The sequence below is a fragment of the Prionailurus viverrinus genome, chromosome D2 (genome assembly GCF_022837055.1).
Source record: "Prionailurus viverrinus isolate Anna chromosome D2, UM_Priviv_1.0, whole genome shotgun sequence".
Classification (NCBI taxonomy): domain Eukaryota; kingdom Metazoa; phylum Chordata; class Mammalia; order Carnivora; family Felidae; genus Prionailurus; species Prionailurus viverrinus.
Window position 1 is genome coordinate 68,962,882 of NC_062571.1, and position 17,994 is coordinate 68,980,875.

The window sequence follows — 17,994 nt, forward strand, 5'->3', positions numbered from 1 at the left end:
AACCTACTTACTCATCTTCCTGAAGAAATTGGTATGAACCTTTTGGATGCTTGACTGTACTTACTAATTTGCTCTTGTATGTTCAAGCAGTGTTTCAGATAGGACAAATCTGTTTTTGTCATCTGATGTTACATCAGAGTCAAGATTTTTTATTTTATATTTTTATAGAGCACCAGTTCTTAGTTCGTTGGTTGGTTTTGGTGAGATTTCCGCATGGGGTATTAGAGTTAATATTTTTTTTGAGAATGTTTTAGCATACTTACATTTCCAATAGGTTTAACCTTATTTTAGAAAAGTTACCTCTTGTTTCCTCTACAGTTAAAAATTATATAAACTTGAATTAAATTAGTAATATCCAATGCCAAAAGAACATTTCCTTATGAGGTTTTAGGATATTTGATTAAATTAATATTTGACAGTACTTTCAAATTTTCTAAGTGTTCATATCCATTATTTCATATAATCAATGTGACTACCTTGAATTTTAGGCAATTCAAGTTGTAACCCCATTTTACAAAGAGAATCGATTGAGGTCACATTATAGTTCTTAAATTAGTAGTTTCACGCATTATTTTCTTGCATATATACCATGCTGTTTCAGACGCTTTTTGAATAGTGATTAAGAATGAGTTTGGAATTGGGGTGCCTGGGTGGCTCAGCTGGTTAAGTGTCTGACTCTTGATTTCAGCTCAGGTCATGATCCTCATGGTTGTGATATCGAGCTCCATGTTGGGCTCCACTCAGGGTGTGGAGCCTGCTTAAGATTCTCTGTCCCCCTCTTCCTCTGCTTGTGTGTGCACGTGCTAGCTCGCTTGCTCTCTCCCTCCCTCTCTCTCTCTCTCCCCCCCCCCCCCGTCTCTCTCTCTCAAAAAGAATGATTTTGAAGTTATAATGTAATTATACTTCAATTAAAAAAAAAGAAGTAAAATAGACCATTCAAAATCTGGCCGTGCTGCTCATTGGCTTTATGGCTTTGGATAAACCATAAGCCTTTAGGTTTTCTACTTGTGCAAAGGAAGGATGATAATAGTAACTTCTCATAGGGTTGCTCTGAATATTAAGTAAAATCTTAAATGTGAATATCCATTACCTGGTAGCCATTATTTTCATTAGTCTTCTGCATACAGCTATCAAATATTACAGATTTTGAAGTTTAAAAATTAGAAAACACTGGAGGTGACTTCATTTTTAGTATGTTTATTCATCTAGCCTCATGTGATTGCAGGAGACATTTGCCTACAAAGTGTGAATATCCTAAGAGAGTCTAAGATAAATTTTTCAAAGATTACATAAGTTGATTTTTGGCTTCCTGCCACATATGTGATAATCTCTCTTTGTGAAGGATTTATATACCCAGTAACAAAAATCTTTCCACATGATAAATTTATTAGTAAAAGAGATTATCACAGTATCTATAATAGGAAAGTGATGATAAGCACCAATTTACAATAAACTTACCTCTGGAGTTTTGAAAAAATGCATACCAATGCCAAGTTGTTCTGAACAGAATCCTTGGAGATACAGCATGTGTGTTAAAAAAAAAAAAAAATACAAGTTTAAAAACCTACCATAAAGGAAGAAATTCTGGTTTAATTGGTATGGAGTGTGACCTGGATATAAGGGTTCTTTAAATTGGCCCCACTTGATTTGAATATGCAACAAAATCTAAGACCATGGTTGTAGAGCTTTAAAACTAAGAGACGAGAGGAAGAGGAAATATGTATTCAGTGTATATAATGCCCACATCATTCCCAATTGAATTTCTAAAATAGTAATCGAATTAAAAAAAAAATTTTTTTTATGTTTTCTTATCTGAGAGACAGAGAGCAAGCAGGGAAGGGGCAGAGAGAGAGGGAGACACAGAGTCAGAAGCAGGCTCCAGGCTCTGAGCTGTCAGCATAGAGCCCGACGTGGGGCTCGAACCCACAAACAGTGAGATCATGACCTGAGCTGAAGTCGGACACTTAACCAATTGAGCCACCCAGGTGCCCCTAAATTAGTAATGAATTTGTTAAAAAATAGTAATTGATTTTCTTTTTCTTTTTTTTACAGGTACACTGGAGAACCTAGAAGAACTGTATTTGAATGACAACCCCAATCTACATAGCCTTCCCTTTGAGCTGGCTCTTTGCAGCAAGCTTTCAATCATGAGTATTGAGAACTGTCCACTCAGTCACCTTCCACCTCAGATTGTTGCTGGGGGTCCTTCTTTTATCATTCAGTTCCTAAAGATGCAGGGTCCATATCGTGCCATGGTCTGATACAAATCTGCTGGTCCCACACACTGTTCAAAAATAGACTGCCATTAATGTTTCATATCTATATCTGTATCTATTTATGTAGATATCGATATATTTGGCAGATTTATAAAGACTGCATTATGTGTTTCTGCTAATAGAGGAATCATAGCCATTTAGATTTTTTTTTTTAATTCTGTACAAAAGGCTTATATAAGTTTTCTTTGCTGAACTTGATGGATGTTTTTCTGTTGTGTAATATGATAATGCCAGTTTGCTTAAAACATTTGCCAACAAATTATGAAGTTATTAAATTTAAGGGCCAGAGGTAGTATAGTTGCATATACTTTCTCTTAGCAAAAATAATGGACAGTTTTGTTGCAACTTTTTGTATACATTTTCCCCTTACCAATTGTCAGATCATTATAGTATTATAGGCCCTAAAAGTAGAATTTTTCTTTAACTTATTTTGAAATTTGAGATTTAAATTTTATATATTGTTTACAGTCAGAGTAAATCACTGGATTTTTTGTTGTTGTTGTTTGATTTGCTCTGTTTTAATCAGTGAAATCTAGTTTATATCCTCTGCTAAAGAATTTGCATCAGCTGGTTTAAATATTAAAAGATATTTGCTTGTTGAAACAACTGGCAAGTGAAAAGATACAGTCAAAAATTCTAGAATTCTTTTAATTATGTTTCTCTGATCAATTGTAAAGCAAAATATCTGAAGTGAGTCTTTAGGTTGGGGGGAGGGTATTGAGACATTTTCTAGTATAAATAAATATCTTTTCTTAAGTTTGGGGGAACAGAAACTTGTAGTATGAAAGTTTTCACTCCTGAAAGTTGCAGAATGACAAAAACTAACAATAATTTGGCAAAACAAAAACAAAAACAACCCCTACACACCCATACACACACACATTCTATATATGTATATACAATGCTATATAGATATGTATTTATTATATCATAAACTACAATAGGTAACTTTAAGGATTTCTCCCTAGCCTTGTACAATGAAATGAATGTTTTTCTTTGAACACTGCAATATATGTATGTTTCAAGGTTATTTAACAGTGTACTATGGTTTTATATCTTGACTTGCCTTGTACATCTTTCAGTTCTGGAATATCTGCGTCTAAGCACAATATCTTCACACTGTGCTGTATTGCTGCTGAACTAAATGCACTTTTCCCCACATGTGGGGCACTGGCTTCAAACAATTCAGTTCAGTACCATTGATTTTAATCTCATCTTTCCTTTCTTGGTAGTTGTTAATACAATTATGGAGAAGAGGCACATTGTATAGAAGCCATTGACAGTTCAGTGGAAGTTCTGTAAGATGTGCATGTGCTATTTGATATATTTTCTTTTGCTTTACTGCTTTTAAGGCTAGCAGTATTGTAAGTGTGTGCCCCTTATACAGTAATCTTACTTTTGGTAGTGTCAGCCTAAGTCGATTTAATTATTGAAGAGACAGAGCAAGTGCATTCTAGATATCATCCTAGAAAACACTTCCCATATAACGAATATTATGTATAATTAAGTATTGCTGCTTGGTTTTCTTTTTTTTTTTTTCCCATTTAGATGGGCATTGTGTTTTAAATAAAACCATTTTTTAATTGAAGCTGTATTAAGGTAGAAATTTGGAATGTTTTGCTTTTTCTGGCGCTCAAAATCAAGACTAAGTTTGTGGTTGAACCTGTATTCATAATTGGCAATTTTTCAAGGAACAAGTAAGAAATGGAAGGCAGGTGAAGATATAAAACCCTAGAATGCTTAAATGTGCTGTAAAACTATTGTAGATGTCACTGGATTTTACCAAGTAATATCCTTTCTTCTTTTTTTCCATCTACTGTGGCTTTTCAGTTAAAATTTTGTTTATAAAAGGAATTTGTTTATTACAGCTCTATATACCTGTGTGTATGTGTGGTTTTTTTAAAAATATCATATCCAGGTGTGTTTATGTATAAAGATGATAGAACTTGAACTTTAAAGGCAGTAACCTAATGTTTTGTTTTTTTTTTTTTGAGAGAAAAGGTTATTGTTTCTTAAAAATGAAAATAGATTTGATTTTTAAAACATTTTGGTTCCCCTGCTGTCATTTATGTTAGTCTTCAACAGAAATAAATGCAGAAGGATCACACTCTTAACGTGTACAAGTAATGTTCTAGGCAAACCATATATAGCTGAGGACTTCTATAAAAAAGTTGTAAGAAGTATAAAACATATGTCCTTTTTAAGGCTGCTACCTTGTAAGAGCCCATGAATTTTGTTACTTCTAACAAGAAACTAAGTGGACTCTAATTGGGATACCCTTATGAAATTGATATTTAATATTTAAATAGTTTAGGGATACTGTTCAATGACTACATATAAGCAAATACTTTTCCTGAAACTGCAGTGGGACTCATTGGCATATCCAAACATTTTTCTTTCTTTTGAAGAAATCAGGTTTAGTCTCTCCATAAGGCTCAGTAAGTCTAAAAAAGGGTGGGGGGGTTAGAATGTTACATTGTAAAAAGTTGCTCTAAACTTTGCTTTTTGTTAATATATAGTAGCAAAACTGCAATGACCATATCAAACAGTCCTTTTGTGATAGTTCAGTACTTTTTAAATCCCATATGGTTATTTCATACAAAAAGAAGGGGGAGATGCTAAATAATTTATGGACTTGATAGATGCACATGAAAACAGAAGATAGAAACTCTTGGAGGAGAAAATACACTAAACTTTTATTTGTACTTCTATTAAAAGGTGGGTGATAAATTGGAATGGCCTCTAAAAATGTAATTGCATATTTCTAACTTATCTCATTCTAAAGGCTGAATCATTTAAAATGTTTAAATGGTTATACATTACAATTTATATAGTCTTTCTGTGATAACTTTTGTTACAACTTTTCATATCAGTTACTGCTAAGCCATGCATCTTGAGTCCAAATTTCAGCTTGCAGAATTTATAATTATTTATCAGTAAGAATGGGTTGTGGTTGAAGTGTATAAAATGGAACACTTAGAAATGGGGAGCACTATTAGTCATTATGTTGGGCCCAACAGCCATGTGTCAGAACTGTCTCTGGAAAACCAGGTTATATGGTTATTCTTGGGTGATTAACACTAGATCCAAACAAATGGCACAGTGTATATAAACAAGCGAATAAATTCCTGAAATGTCCAAATTCAACTAAAACAAACAACTTATAAAGAAAGGTTTCCTTCTGCCTATACCAGAGGGTAAGGATGGCATACTATATATCTTTGCTAAAACTTTGCTCTTGCTGTATTCTTTGGTTTGTTTAGACTTTACAAGCCAATTTGGGCAATTGGAAGGCACGTGACAGTGTTTGGTTGACTACCACATCTCTGAGAATTCAAATATGAAAGAATTATGATGTTTATATATAAAAGGATATCTTGAGTGTTCTGTTTAAGAAAGAATTAAGAGAATGTTTTATAAAATAGATATCTGTACTTTGTTATTGACTAGAATGCCTTCTTAACCTGATTAACACTAATTCCAAGGAAACATTTGTGTGTTTATTTTTAACTTTGAAATATAAGTGAAAATGTAAGTTTTTGGAGGAGATTTTTAACTTTTAAAACTGAAATTGGATCATTATTACCTTTAAACAAACTTTACACACTTGTTAACTATTCCTGCTGACATTCTGTATTGTAGATATAAACTGTTTTGAATGTAAATACTTGCTAACGATCAAGACTTCACACTGGATCGTAATTTGTGGTGTTTTAGATTGGGGACTTGTTAAGGTTTGATAGGAGGAAGTATTACTGTCCATACTATGAAGTGTCTGCGCCATTCAGAGTAGTGTGGACAGGGCTGTCACATACAGGTTTTGCAGGTTGTGCATTGTGCAACAACACTACATGCTGGTGGATGTAGTCACATCATAGATTTGCAGTTTTTCAGCAGATGGCAGTAAAGTGCCTCATTCTATCAAAATCAGTATATTATGTCAAATTTCTGACAGATGGAAGTAGAGAGTCTAGAGGAAGGAGCGTTTTTTTCACCCTCATTTGCCCAGTGGTACTAAGTGGGCTAGTGAGTCTTTGTGCAGATTATCAGAGCTCCAACAACAATTGTAACAATAATTGATATTTAAGTTAGATTATAAGCATTTTATATGTTATAGGTACTAGTAAAAATGCTGTTGATGCTCTTATTTGGAGGGGCACCTTGGTGGCTCAGTCTGTTAAGCGGCCGATTTTGGTTCAGGTCATGATCTCACAGCTCGTGAGTTTAAGCCCTGCATCAGGCTCTGCCTGCCTGGGATTCTCTCTCTCCCTCTCTGCGCCCCCTCCTCGAAATAAACAAATAAAAAAATACTCTTAGAAAGTCTAAGAGGGACTTTATTAATGACCATTATTAATCAGATTTCATATGTTATTACTGGTATTATTTATATGGAGACTTCCAGTGGTCTGATCAGACTTAATATGCAAATAGCATTTGCTTTAGTTGTCTATACCATTTTCTTTAGATAATTTTGTAGAAATTATTCAGTAAGTCTGTCTAGCTAGCACTTAAAGCTTGGTATCTACTACTGAAGGGAATATCATGTGTATGGCTCAAATGTTTTTTTTATTTTAATATTTGTCTTTAATAGAAACATATACATAATTTTTGCTTGTTTAGTGTTTTTCTTCTTAGCTCAAAACTCATTTAAAAAAATTTTTTTAACCTTTATTTTCAAGAGACAGAGTGTGAGTGGGGGAGGGGCAGAGAGAGAGAGGGAGACTCAGAATCCAAAGCAGGCTCCAGGCTCTGAGCTGTCCCCTCAGAGCCCTACACAGGGCTCAAACCCACTAACCATGAGATCATCACCTGAGCTGAAGTCAGACGCTTAACTGACTGAGCCAGCCAGGCGCCCCTCAAAACTCATTTTTAACAGTTGCCTTGTGATTGCTAAACAAGAATGTCAACAAAGTATTTTGTATGATGGTGTCCTTTGGTTATATTTTAACTTGCGTGTCAGAACTTGTTTTTAATTAGATACATGATCATTTGCACAGTACAGAGTTTATAAGATAGGCAGTTACAAGATAGAACATTACAAAAATGATAGTATCTTAAAACCATATTTAACAGTTTTGACTTTTTTTCCTAGTAAAGCTCAGCCTTCCCTTGATGTTTAACAGGAGGTATACCGTGGTGAATACTTAGCTCTTCTGAATTATGTTTCAAGATCGGGAGGTATAAAATAGCGTATAGAAAATGTACTTTCATTTTTTTGTTTTTAAGTTTATTTTTATTCATTCATTCATTCATTCATTCATTCATTCATTCAGAGAGATAGGGACAGTGCAAGTGTGGGAACAGCAGAGAGAGGGAAAGAGAATTCCAAGCAGGCTCTACGCTGCCAGCTGATGCAGGGCTTGAACTCCTGAAACTGTGAGATGATGAGATCAGAGTTGGAAGCTCGAGCAACTGAGCCACCCAGGCGCCCCAGAAAATGTACTGTTAACCTGAATTATATTGTCCATTATTTTGACCATATAAAAGTTACCTTTTTAAATTATCCTATATGAAGGTATTCAGTATAAATTATGTCTTTGTAAATGTTGTGCCACTGAGTCTTAAAATTTTTTCAATGCTGCATGTAACTGAAATTGGACATGAAATCAGCCTTTGCAGTGTCCTTGATATACAAAAATGTGGAACTGAGAGAAGGGACTCTACTACCATTTAATCTGGAAAACTTTAAAACAGCAAATGGCAACCATGAAGTATAGAAAAATAGGTGTACAAAAAATGCACCAAAGTATTTTGTATGGTCAAGAGTGACATTCATTATACTTACTTATGTTGTTTACTATTTATAAAACTACCAGCTATATGGGTTTTTGGGTTTTTTCCTGTTTTGGTTTTTCTATTAGAGTATATAATGACTGTATCGTGGAGATACTGAATTATTAGAGGTAATCCATTCTTTGAGCCTTCACGAGCAAATGCTTTTGTAAGTTTTCATAAGAAAGTCTGCTCTGGGGGCGCCTGGGTGGCGCAGTCGGTTAAGCGTCCGACTTCAGCCAGGTCACGATCTCGCGGTCCGTGAGTTCGAGCCCCGCGTCGGGCTCTGGGCTGATGGCTCGGAGCCTGGAGCCTGTTTCCGATTCCGTGTCTCCCTCTCTCTCTGCCCCTCCCCCGTTCATGCACTGTCTCTCTCTGTCCCAAAAATAAATAAAAAAAAAAAAAAGAAATGAATTTCCATTCAGTGTAATGACAAAAAAAAATTTTTTTTTAAAAAGAAAGTCTGCTCTGCCGTTTAGGATGTCTTAGTAACTAAAGGTGGAATTGAGTACAGGATTCCTAGAAAAATGAAGTTGGGATATTGGCTAATAAAGAACATTATTTAAATTAATGTTTTTAAATGTTTCATGATAACAACACCCATAAGGTTTACCCAGTGGAAACTATCTAATTGGCTGAAGAAAAAAAATTCTCAGGGGAGGCCACAAATACCAGTCCTATGCACAAGGTGATTAACCGTATCCTCTTTCCTCTTAACATTCTTTGGTATATGTTTTTTAAAAGGTCATTCTGGCCACTTTGAGAAAGAGTAGATGAAGGGAATCAAAACTAGAGGCCAAGTAACCAAATGGGAAGCTGTTGGAGTAATTCGGGTGAGAGATGACTGGCATCAGGATTGAAGTAGTGGGGATGGAAAAAAATAAACATTAAGGGAGCCTTAGGAAGATACAGTGGTAAGACTTCATGATTGATCTGAAAAAGTGAGAGAATCAAATCTTAGTTCTAGGATTGTGGCTTAAGCATCTGAATGTATTTACTAAACTGGAACTTTGCAGGAGGACCAGGTTCTTCTAGTTTTTTTGGGTATGGGGATAGGACGTGTTCTATCTGGTACCTGTGGGACCTCAAGTGGAGAGGTCAAAGTAAGCATTTGGATGCTTATATCTGGTACTTGATAGGTTAGACCTGGAAACCGACAGTCCAGCATAGAGGTGATAATTGAAACAATTTCCTAGGTAGCTCATGTTGAAAGGGAAGAGAATGGAATCCTCCAGGATGGAATCCTGATGAACTCCAAAATGTAGCTTTTGCGAGGTAGGGAGGGGCCTGTAAAGATTGCAGTAGCTGTAGTAGAATTGGGAAGGAAAGGAGGAATATGGTGTTCAGGAAATAGCCAGTTTCATTCAGAGTTCAATTTGTAAGTTCTCAGTGTATTCTTCAATATCATTTTAATTTCTGTACCAGTTTTTCTGCAACTCTGCACTGTCCAAAATTGTTGCCACTGACTAGCCGCATGTAACTATTTAAAGTTAAATTAATTAAAACTAATTAAAATTTAACTTTAAGTCCTCAGTCACACTAGTAACATGAATTTATCAACAACTATGTATGGTTGCTGACTAATGTATTAATGCAAATACAGAACATTTGTGTCATCAAAGAAAATCTGTTGCACAGTAATTCTCATTTATTGCCACTGTCCATAATTAGTTTTCAACCCTAAAGCTTGGAGATTATACCAAGTGCTTGTTTTTAAGATTGGGTGGAGGGTGCCAGATAAGGAATGTTATGGGCAACTCTTCATGGTCTTTCCAATAAATTTTATATGGTTGCTTAGTTAAATTTGATTCCCTTTGATCTTATCTCTAGAAAAGTCACCTAAAGATTTAACCTATTTTTCTTTATTTAAAAAATTATTACCTGTTCTTTTCCATATTCTGATTATTTAATCAACCTGTTTATGGTGGTTTTTCTTCCCTTTTGCTGTTTAACTCTTTGTAGTTATTTTTTTGGAATAGATTAGACTTGAAATAACTGGCAAGTTTTATACATTTTTTTTTTTTTTTTTTAATTTGAGAGAGAATTCCAAGCAGACTCCACATCCAGTGCGGAGCTTGATGCGGGGCTTGATCCCACGACTCCGGGATCATGACTTGAGCCAAAATCAGGAGTCAGGACTGAACAATCCAGGTGCCCCATACATTTTTTTTTTTTAAACAAATCTTTGATTAAGGCTGGCTTACCTAGCCTAGCTAAAGAACTAGATTTTCACGATCTTAGCCCTGCTTATAAAAAGTAGACCCAGGAAGAGCATGTCTGTATTTGGGAAGGGCACAATTTTAAAATGCATACCAAAAAATTCTGACTTACACACCATTATATAAAAACTTAGATTAAAGTTAACTGATTAGATGATTGGTTCTTTAATGACTTACGTAGATTAAAGCAACAAAACTGTCAACTCTTAAACTGTTTCTAACTGAGATTTTTAAAAACTGGGTAATAATTTATCCTTTAAATTATAAATGCATCAATGCCTAGTGAGAGAGCTAGTATATAAAAAATTACTTTCAAGATTAGGCATTGTGAATGTCCAAGTCTTTTTAAATATTTCATTTGATTGAATAACTATATCATTATTTAAATTTCCCTGTTGAGATTAGAGGTAAGAATATGAATGTTTGGATTTTTTTTTTTTTTTAGTTTCTATTGCTAACTTTGAAAATTAGAAAACCTAATTTTAATGTAATTTATTCGAGAGGGAGTTTTAATGCTCACTGTTTAAGCATCTAAATGGTCATATTTTTTATGATAGAAGTAACACTCAATGCTTGGAGTTAGCCTTTTAATATCTAGTGTAAAGATATATGCCATATATGTGAGTACATCTGTATTAATGTGAGAGTTAAAAGCATAATGATGAAAACATAAATGAAGTCTACTTTGTTTCTACTCAGATGGGTGAACAATTTGTCAAGAAGTTCTCTGGTTTTTCTTGATTTGGAAGGTCACGTTTTCTTGAATTTTATTAAAGATTCCATGCATTTTGACTGGCACTGTTCTGGTGCAAAAGTGTTTACTGTGTATCTTTCCTTGTCAAACACACTACAGACAAATTTTCGCCATTGAGGAGGTCAGAATTTAATGGATTTCACACCTATTTTGAGTAATCTACTTAAAAATTAAGAATAGCTGATTTTATTCAATTTTTCTGACCTCCAAAGCACCTTCTGTTACTGCTTAATAAAGGCATCCTAAGGCATTTGAGAGCATTGATTGCCATTTAAGAGTACCAATAGACTGGTTTATAGAGAAGAAAATATTAACGTGAGTTACGGATGAGCCTGGGTTTAGAATGATTACCATTTTCTTCTAAAATGTCTGGTGACTTAAGTTTTCCTTCCGTGAACATCAGCATAGATGGAAGTAATCTACACTTTTTGGCTTTGATGTGAACTTCAAAAGAACACTGTACAATCAATTCTTCGAAGTAACCGCTAATTTATTCAGATTGTAGATGAAAAGTAAAAGCAAAAGTTTTCTAGTTTTCTGCTTTTGTACGGTTATAACTTATTGGGCTACTTTTCACAGGGCATAATTAGTCTTAACCACATTCATTAAGTTTTCCCATGGATGAGATATCTGAGTGTTAGGGTTAACTTTTTTTCATTTTATATACATATACCCATGTACATATATGCGCTCTTCATGGAGGTTACATTTCTCCAACTTTTTTAAAGCACGTTTGTATATCATGTAGTAAATACCAGCTTTTAAAAACATTCTAAAATATACCAACTTTTCTACCAAGGAAAGTCTCTAAGTTCTAGGTTCAACAAGAGTTTGCTTGTACCTAAGTGCTTTTGGCAGTTATTATATAAATTTTCTCCACAATGTACTATTGTTTGTCCAAGACTGAATTTTAAAATAATTTGGAGTACTGGAATTCAATGGGCTATGAATTTCACTAAGGATTGTTAAGGTATTTTGAACCTTTAAAAGTTTGACAACCTTGGTAATCATTTTTTCCACTTAATTGGTTTTGGTTAGGTTTTTTAAAGGATCATTTGTATATTATTTTAAGTAATTTCATTTTTCCCTTGCTGTTCCTTTGATTTTTATGTAAATCTGACTCCATTATCTTTATTTTCAAGATGAGGGAATATCCAGGGTAATTGAATGAGTTATACACTAATACAGTATCATGTCAACATTGAAATTAGAGCCTGAGCCTTCTGACACCTTAGAATTCCTTCCTCCATTGTATGGCCACTCCATCTGGCTCACATCATCTACACTGCCCCGGGTGAAATCGGCTAACCAGGTGAAAGCCAACTCAAACAACACTTTTCCTCCGCTGCGAATCTTCTAATTTGAAAAGCCATATATTGTAACAGCCGTCAATTTGAACAATTTCTATTGAGTTCCACACTTCCTTCATTTTCATCCTTTTAAACCACAAATGCAAGACATAAACTACAAGTAAAGTGTTTAACTTAAATCTACAATGTATAATTTATATACTTAACTGCTACTATTTTTGTGTGGGTGGGTAATCTTTCATACTGATTATACGTGAAATATTTGCTGATAAAATTTTTGGACAAAAGCAAGGATCAATGACTTTATATTTGAGGGTTCAAAGAAATCGCATGAACCATTTCTGTCTTTCAGGTAGAGTGAGACACTACTTAAAGATAATCAAATCCAAAGACTTGTTAAGCCAACTAGCTAACAAGTAGTACAGTGACATTGGAGACTACCCCTGCTCGTTCAGTGTTCTTTTGACTTTATCATGTTGGCTTTGTAATATTGTATGCTTGGCTGTGAATGCATTTTCCTTTCTGAAGGTTGAGCTTTGGGAGAGACGTTTGGAGCTGTGTGAGTAGTAGTTAAGAAAGGGGGCCTGCTACTTAGCCTTCCTGATCAGTTTATTTTTTTTTTTTTTAATTTATAATGGTCTGTGCAGCATGTTTATTTTTTTTTTTTTAACATTTATTTTTGAGAGAGGAGAGTGAGAATGAGCAGGGGAGGGACAGAGAGAGGGAGACTGAGAATCTGAAGCGGGCTCTGTATTGACAGCACAGGGCCTGATGTGGGGCTCAAACTTGCAAACTGTGAGCAATCATGAGCCAAAGTCAGACGCTCAACTGACTGAGCCACCCAGGCACCCCCTGGTCAGTTTAAATGAATTCAAGGGAACAATGGAGTGACAGGTGTTCTAGGTTGTATTTACTTATCTAAGACCGTAGAAGCCAGATGGCCTATAAAGTATAGATCCAGGGGTGCCTGGGTGGCTCAGTCGGTTGGGCGACCAACTTCGGCTCAGGTCATGATCTCACACTCTGTGAGTTCGAGCCCCGCATCGGGCTCTGTGCTGACAGCTTGGAGCCTGGAGCCTGTTTCAGATTCTGTGTCTCCCTCTCTCTCTGATCCTCCCCCGTTCATGCTCTGTCTATGTCTCAAAAATAAATAAACGTCAAATAAAAAAAAATTTTTTTTTAATAAATAAAGTATAGATCCAAATTAAGATTCTTATAGTTGCCTTTTGAGACATGGCTGATAAAGAATTCTGCACTCCAGTTCATTTGTTTTTATATCCTAGGCTTGGGTGTGAAGAAATGGTGTACTGTACATTCATTCAGCAAATATTTGAGCACTAAGATGCCAGGCACCTATCTAGGTGCAGAATATAATAGTCAACAAAACAGGTCATAGTAATGAAACTTATATTCTAGTGAGACAAGGCCAGTGGTAAGCTAAAGTTTTTAGTCTGTTCAAGGTTGCTAAATGTTTTTAAAAAGCAAAAACAAACTTACAGTTTCTGGTCCAGTATATAAGGAGCTTGGAAGCTGTCACTCTGTCCTAACAATAAAGACAAAGCTTAACAAACTGAAAATCTTAAGATTTGTAAGAAAATTGAGGCCACAGGGCAACTAGTGCCCCCTCAAACGGGAGAAATAGGTGGATACAGAGAATCACAATTACCTGAGCAGATGGCCATGAGCATAAATCTTCATGGACACCAGTGTGGGGTTAGGAAAACCTAAACTGTAATACCCAAATTCGTAATGGCTCAGTGCGGACAAGTCTGAGAGTTAAAAAAAAAAAAAAAAAAAAAAAAAATCCTAGCAGCCCAAACTAAAGGGACCGGGTCCCCACACTTTTAAAGTTTTTGCCCCCAGAAGCCCTAGCAGGTTCTTACAGTGAAGACTGAAGAATAATTTCCTCATGCTTCCATCGTGGGAAGGGGAAAGGTGGCCATTTTGAAATCTACTGAGAGGATTTCTGTTCTGTTTTTTGAGAGAGCACATGAGTGGGGGAGAGGGAGAGAGAGAATCCCAAGCAGACTCCACACCCAGCTCAGAGCTGGACACAGGGCTCCATCTCACGACCATGAGATCATGGCCTCAGCCAAAATCAAGGTTTGGACACTTAACTGAGCCACCCAGGTGCCTCTCAGAGCATTTCCGTCCTTAACAAGCCCTGCCCTTAAGTGAAACCATTTTACCATAGTCTAACCTGCTGAAGATTTAGCCTATTTGACTTGGCTAAAAGTATTTCTTGAAGAGAAATACCCAACCACAGGCTCCTCTAGCTTTTCATGTGGGGGAATAGAAACATCCAACTGTAGCCTTCCTGTTCCACTGAAATGATGGGGGTGGGAAAGGGGAAGACTAAGAAGTATTTATCTCTTTGCACAGCCTGGGAGCACAGGCTCACTAAAAGACCTGCTCAGGACTATAGAACACTTCCCCTCCCCCAACATCCTATCACCACATCACCGAAGATCTATTTACATCGGTTCATTTCACTTGATACATCACGTCTGGCTTTCAACAAAAGCTTGCAAAGCATATTAAGTAGGAAAAAAAATTTTTTGAAGGGACAGAGCCACCACATATTAAGAGGGAAAAACTTCTCTTGAAGGGACACAGGCACCATGAGAACCAAACTGATATCACAGGAGGTTTGGAACTGTTAGAACAGGAATTTAAGATAACTGGTTAATATGCGAAGGGCTCAAATGGAAAAAGTGCACAACATGCACAAATAGAGGAATGTAAGCAGAGATGGGAATTCTAAGAATGAATTTTAAAATGCTAGAAGTAAAAACAATAACAAATGTCTTTGATGGACTCATTAGCAAATGACACAGCTGAGGAAGAAATCCGTGAGCTTGAAGTTCAGTAGAAACTACCCAAATGAAAGCAAGGAGAAAAACTAATTAGTTAACTAACTAAATAAAAAGTACGCAAGAACTATGAGGCAATTACAAAAGATATACATGTAATGGGAAAACTAGAAGAAGAGAGGAACAATATTTCAGCAATAATGATTGAGAATTAGATTTAATGTCAGACACCAAAGTACGGATTCCAGGGAGCTCCAAGAACACCAAGTGGAATAAATGCCCTCAAATCTATACTTAGGCATATCCTATTCAAATGGCAGAAAAATCAAAGATAAAATCTTGAAAGAAACCAGAGGGAAATAACATCTTACTCGTGGAGAAGCAAGAAGAATTATCTCAGACTTGTTTTTGAAACCATGCAAGAAAAGAGTGAAGTAATTTAAGTGTGTGGGGTGGGGGGAAGCACCAACCTAGGGTTTTGTACCTTGTGAAGTTATCCTTTCAAAGGAAAACTATTTTCTCACACACACTAAGATTTAGGGAATTTGTCACCAGTAGACTTGCTTTACCAGAATTGCCGAAAGAAGTTCTTAAGAGAGAAGAGAGATGATATAGGTCAGAAACTTAATCTACATAAAGAAAAATCATTACAGAATTAATGATGGTAAAATAAAATCATTTTTCTTTTTTTTTTTTTTAATAATGTTTATTTGGAGAGAGAGAAAGCATGCAGGGGTGGAGGGGCAGAGAGGGAAAGCATGACTGTGAGATCATGACCTGAGCCAGAATCAAGAGTTGGACATTAATGCCCTTAGAATAATTTTTCTTACTAATTGATCTAAAGGTAACAGTTTGTTCCAAATAATAACAACAATGTATTTGGTGAATATAGATTATAGATAAGTGAAATGAATGACTGCAGCGTTGTAAGAGATGGGGGGATGAATTGAAAAATACTGTTATAAAGTGCTTACTCTACCAATAAGGTGATGTATGATTTGAAAATGGACTTGGATTAGTTGTATATTGCAAACTCTAGGGAAACCACTAACAATGAAAAAATTACAGTTGATATGCTAAGAGAAGAGAGAAAATGGAATCCTATAAAATATTCAGTTCAAAGCACAATAAGAAAAAATGTGGAAGGCAAAACAAGGTCAATGAATAAAAGATATTAATCCAACTATATCAATAATCACCTTAAGCATCAATGATCCAAACGCACCAATTAAAACTGTCACAGTACATAAAACAAGACCAACTATATGTTCCCTACAAGAAGTCATTTATAAAGACATAGATTAAAAGGAAAAGGATGGAGGAAGATATACCATGCTAGCACTAATCAAAGTTGGAGTAGCTATATTAATTTCAGACAAAGCAAACTTTAGAGGAAGGAAAATTATCAGTGATAAAAGGGCATTACAAAAGAGGTCAATTTTCTAAGAAGGCATAACAATATGTAGGTGCTTACCAAGAGAGCATCAAGATATGTGAGGCAAAAACAGATTTAACTATAAGGAGAAACAGGTCAACCCACTATCTAGTTGGAAACTTCAGTACCCCTCTATCTCTAATGGACAGATTCAGCAGTCAGAAAATCAGTAAGAACATAGTTGAACTCAATTGCATCGACTGGACCTAACTGACGTCTATAGACTACTTCATTCAAGAGCAGAATACACATTTTTCTCAAGATCACCTGGAACAATCATGGAAATGGACCACATTATGGGCCATAAAACACACCTAAACAAATTTAAAGGAAAGCATACAAATATGTTCTCAGATCACAATGGAATTAAGCTACAAATCAATAACAAAGATGGTTAGAAAATCTGAAAATATGGCACATTAAATACATTTCTGAATATGGAAAGAAATTTCAATAACAATTTTAAAATATTTCGAACAAGGTAAAATGAAAATACAACTTCTCAAAATTTGTGGGATGTGGTAAAAGCAGTACCTAGAGAGAAATGTATAGCACTGAATGGATATATTGGAGAAAAGATCTGAAATCAGTCTAGCTTTCAACTTAGGAAAATGGGGTGGGGGGAGGATGGTCAAATTAAATCCAAAGTAGGTAGAAGAAAAGAAATGATAAAAATTAGCATAAATCAGTGAAAATAAAAACAGGAAATCAATAGAAACCAAACCAAAAGCTGATTTGAAAAAATCAGTAAAATTGAGAGGACTCTACCAGGCTAACTAGAAAGAGAGACAAGCGGAGACACAAATTAGAAATAGCAGAAATAAAAAAGAGGCCATCACCACAGTGTCCATGGATATTAAAAGGATAAAAAAGGAATATGATGAATAATTCTATGCCCACAAATTTGGTAACCTAAATTAAATATACCAATTCCCTGAGAGACACAATCTGCCAAAACTCACACAAGAAATAGTCTGAACAGGCCTATTTCTATTAAAGAAATTGAATCAATAATCTTTCAAAACAGCACCAGTGCCAAATGGTTTCAATGGTGAATTCTACCAAACATTTAACTAAGATTAGATACCAATTCCCCACAGTCTCTTCCAAAAGATGGAATCAGAGAGAATACTTAAGTCATTCTATGAGGCCATCATTCTCTTAATACCAAAGCCAGACAAAGGCATTACAAGAAAACTTCAGACCATTATCTCTCATAAACAATGCAAAAATTCTTGGCAAAATATTAGCCATTTGAATAAAAAAATGTATAAAAAGTATAAAAAGAACTGTACACCATGACCAAATGGGATTTATTCCAGATATGTGAGGCTATTTTAACATTCCAAAATAAATACAATCGTCATATCAATAGACTAAAGAAGCATCCAATGATTATATAAGTTATGGAAAAA

The 17,994-nt window shown here is 35.3% G+C and overlaps 1 protein-coding gene across 3 annotated transcripts in view; it reads left to right on the forward strand.

Annotated features, from left to right (window-relative positions):
* The window catches only part of SHOC2 (SHOC2 leucine rich repeat scaffold protein), a 110,977-nt gene extending 106,826 nt beyond the window's left edge, over positions 1-4,151 (forward strand). For all 3 annotated transcript variants that reach the window (XM_047824447.1, XM_047824448.1, XM_047824449.1), the window contains exons 8-9: positions 1-31; positions 2,053-4,151. The exon at positions 1-31 is cut by the window's left edge and continues 87 nt beyond it. In XM_047824447.1, the coding sequence (XP_047680403.1) occupies positions 1-31; positions 2,053-2,261 (240 nt within the window). In that variant the 3' untranslated portion in view covers positions 2,262-4,151. The remainder of the gene's footprint in view (positions 32-2,052) is intronic.
* The last annotated feature ends 13,843 nt before the right edge of the window (positions 4,152-17,994 follow it).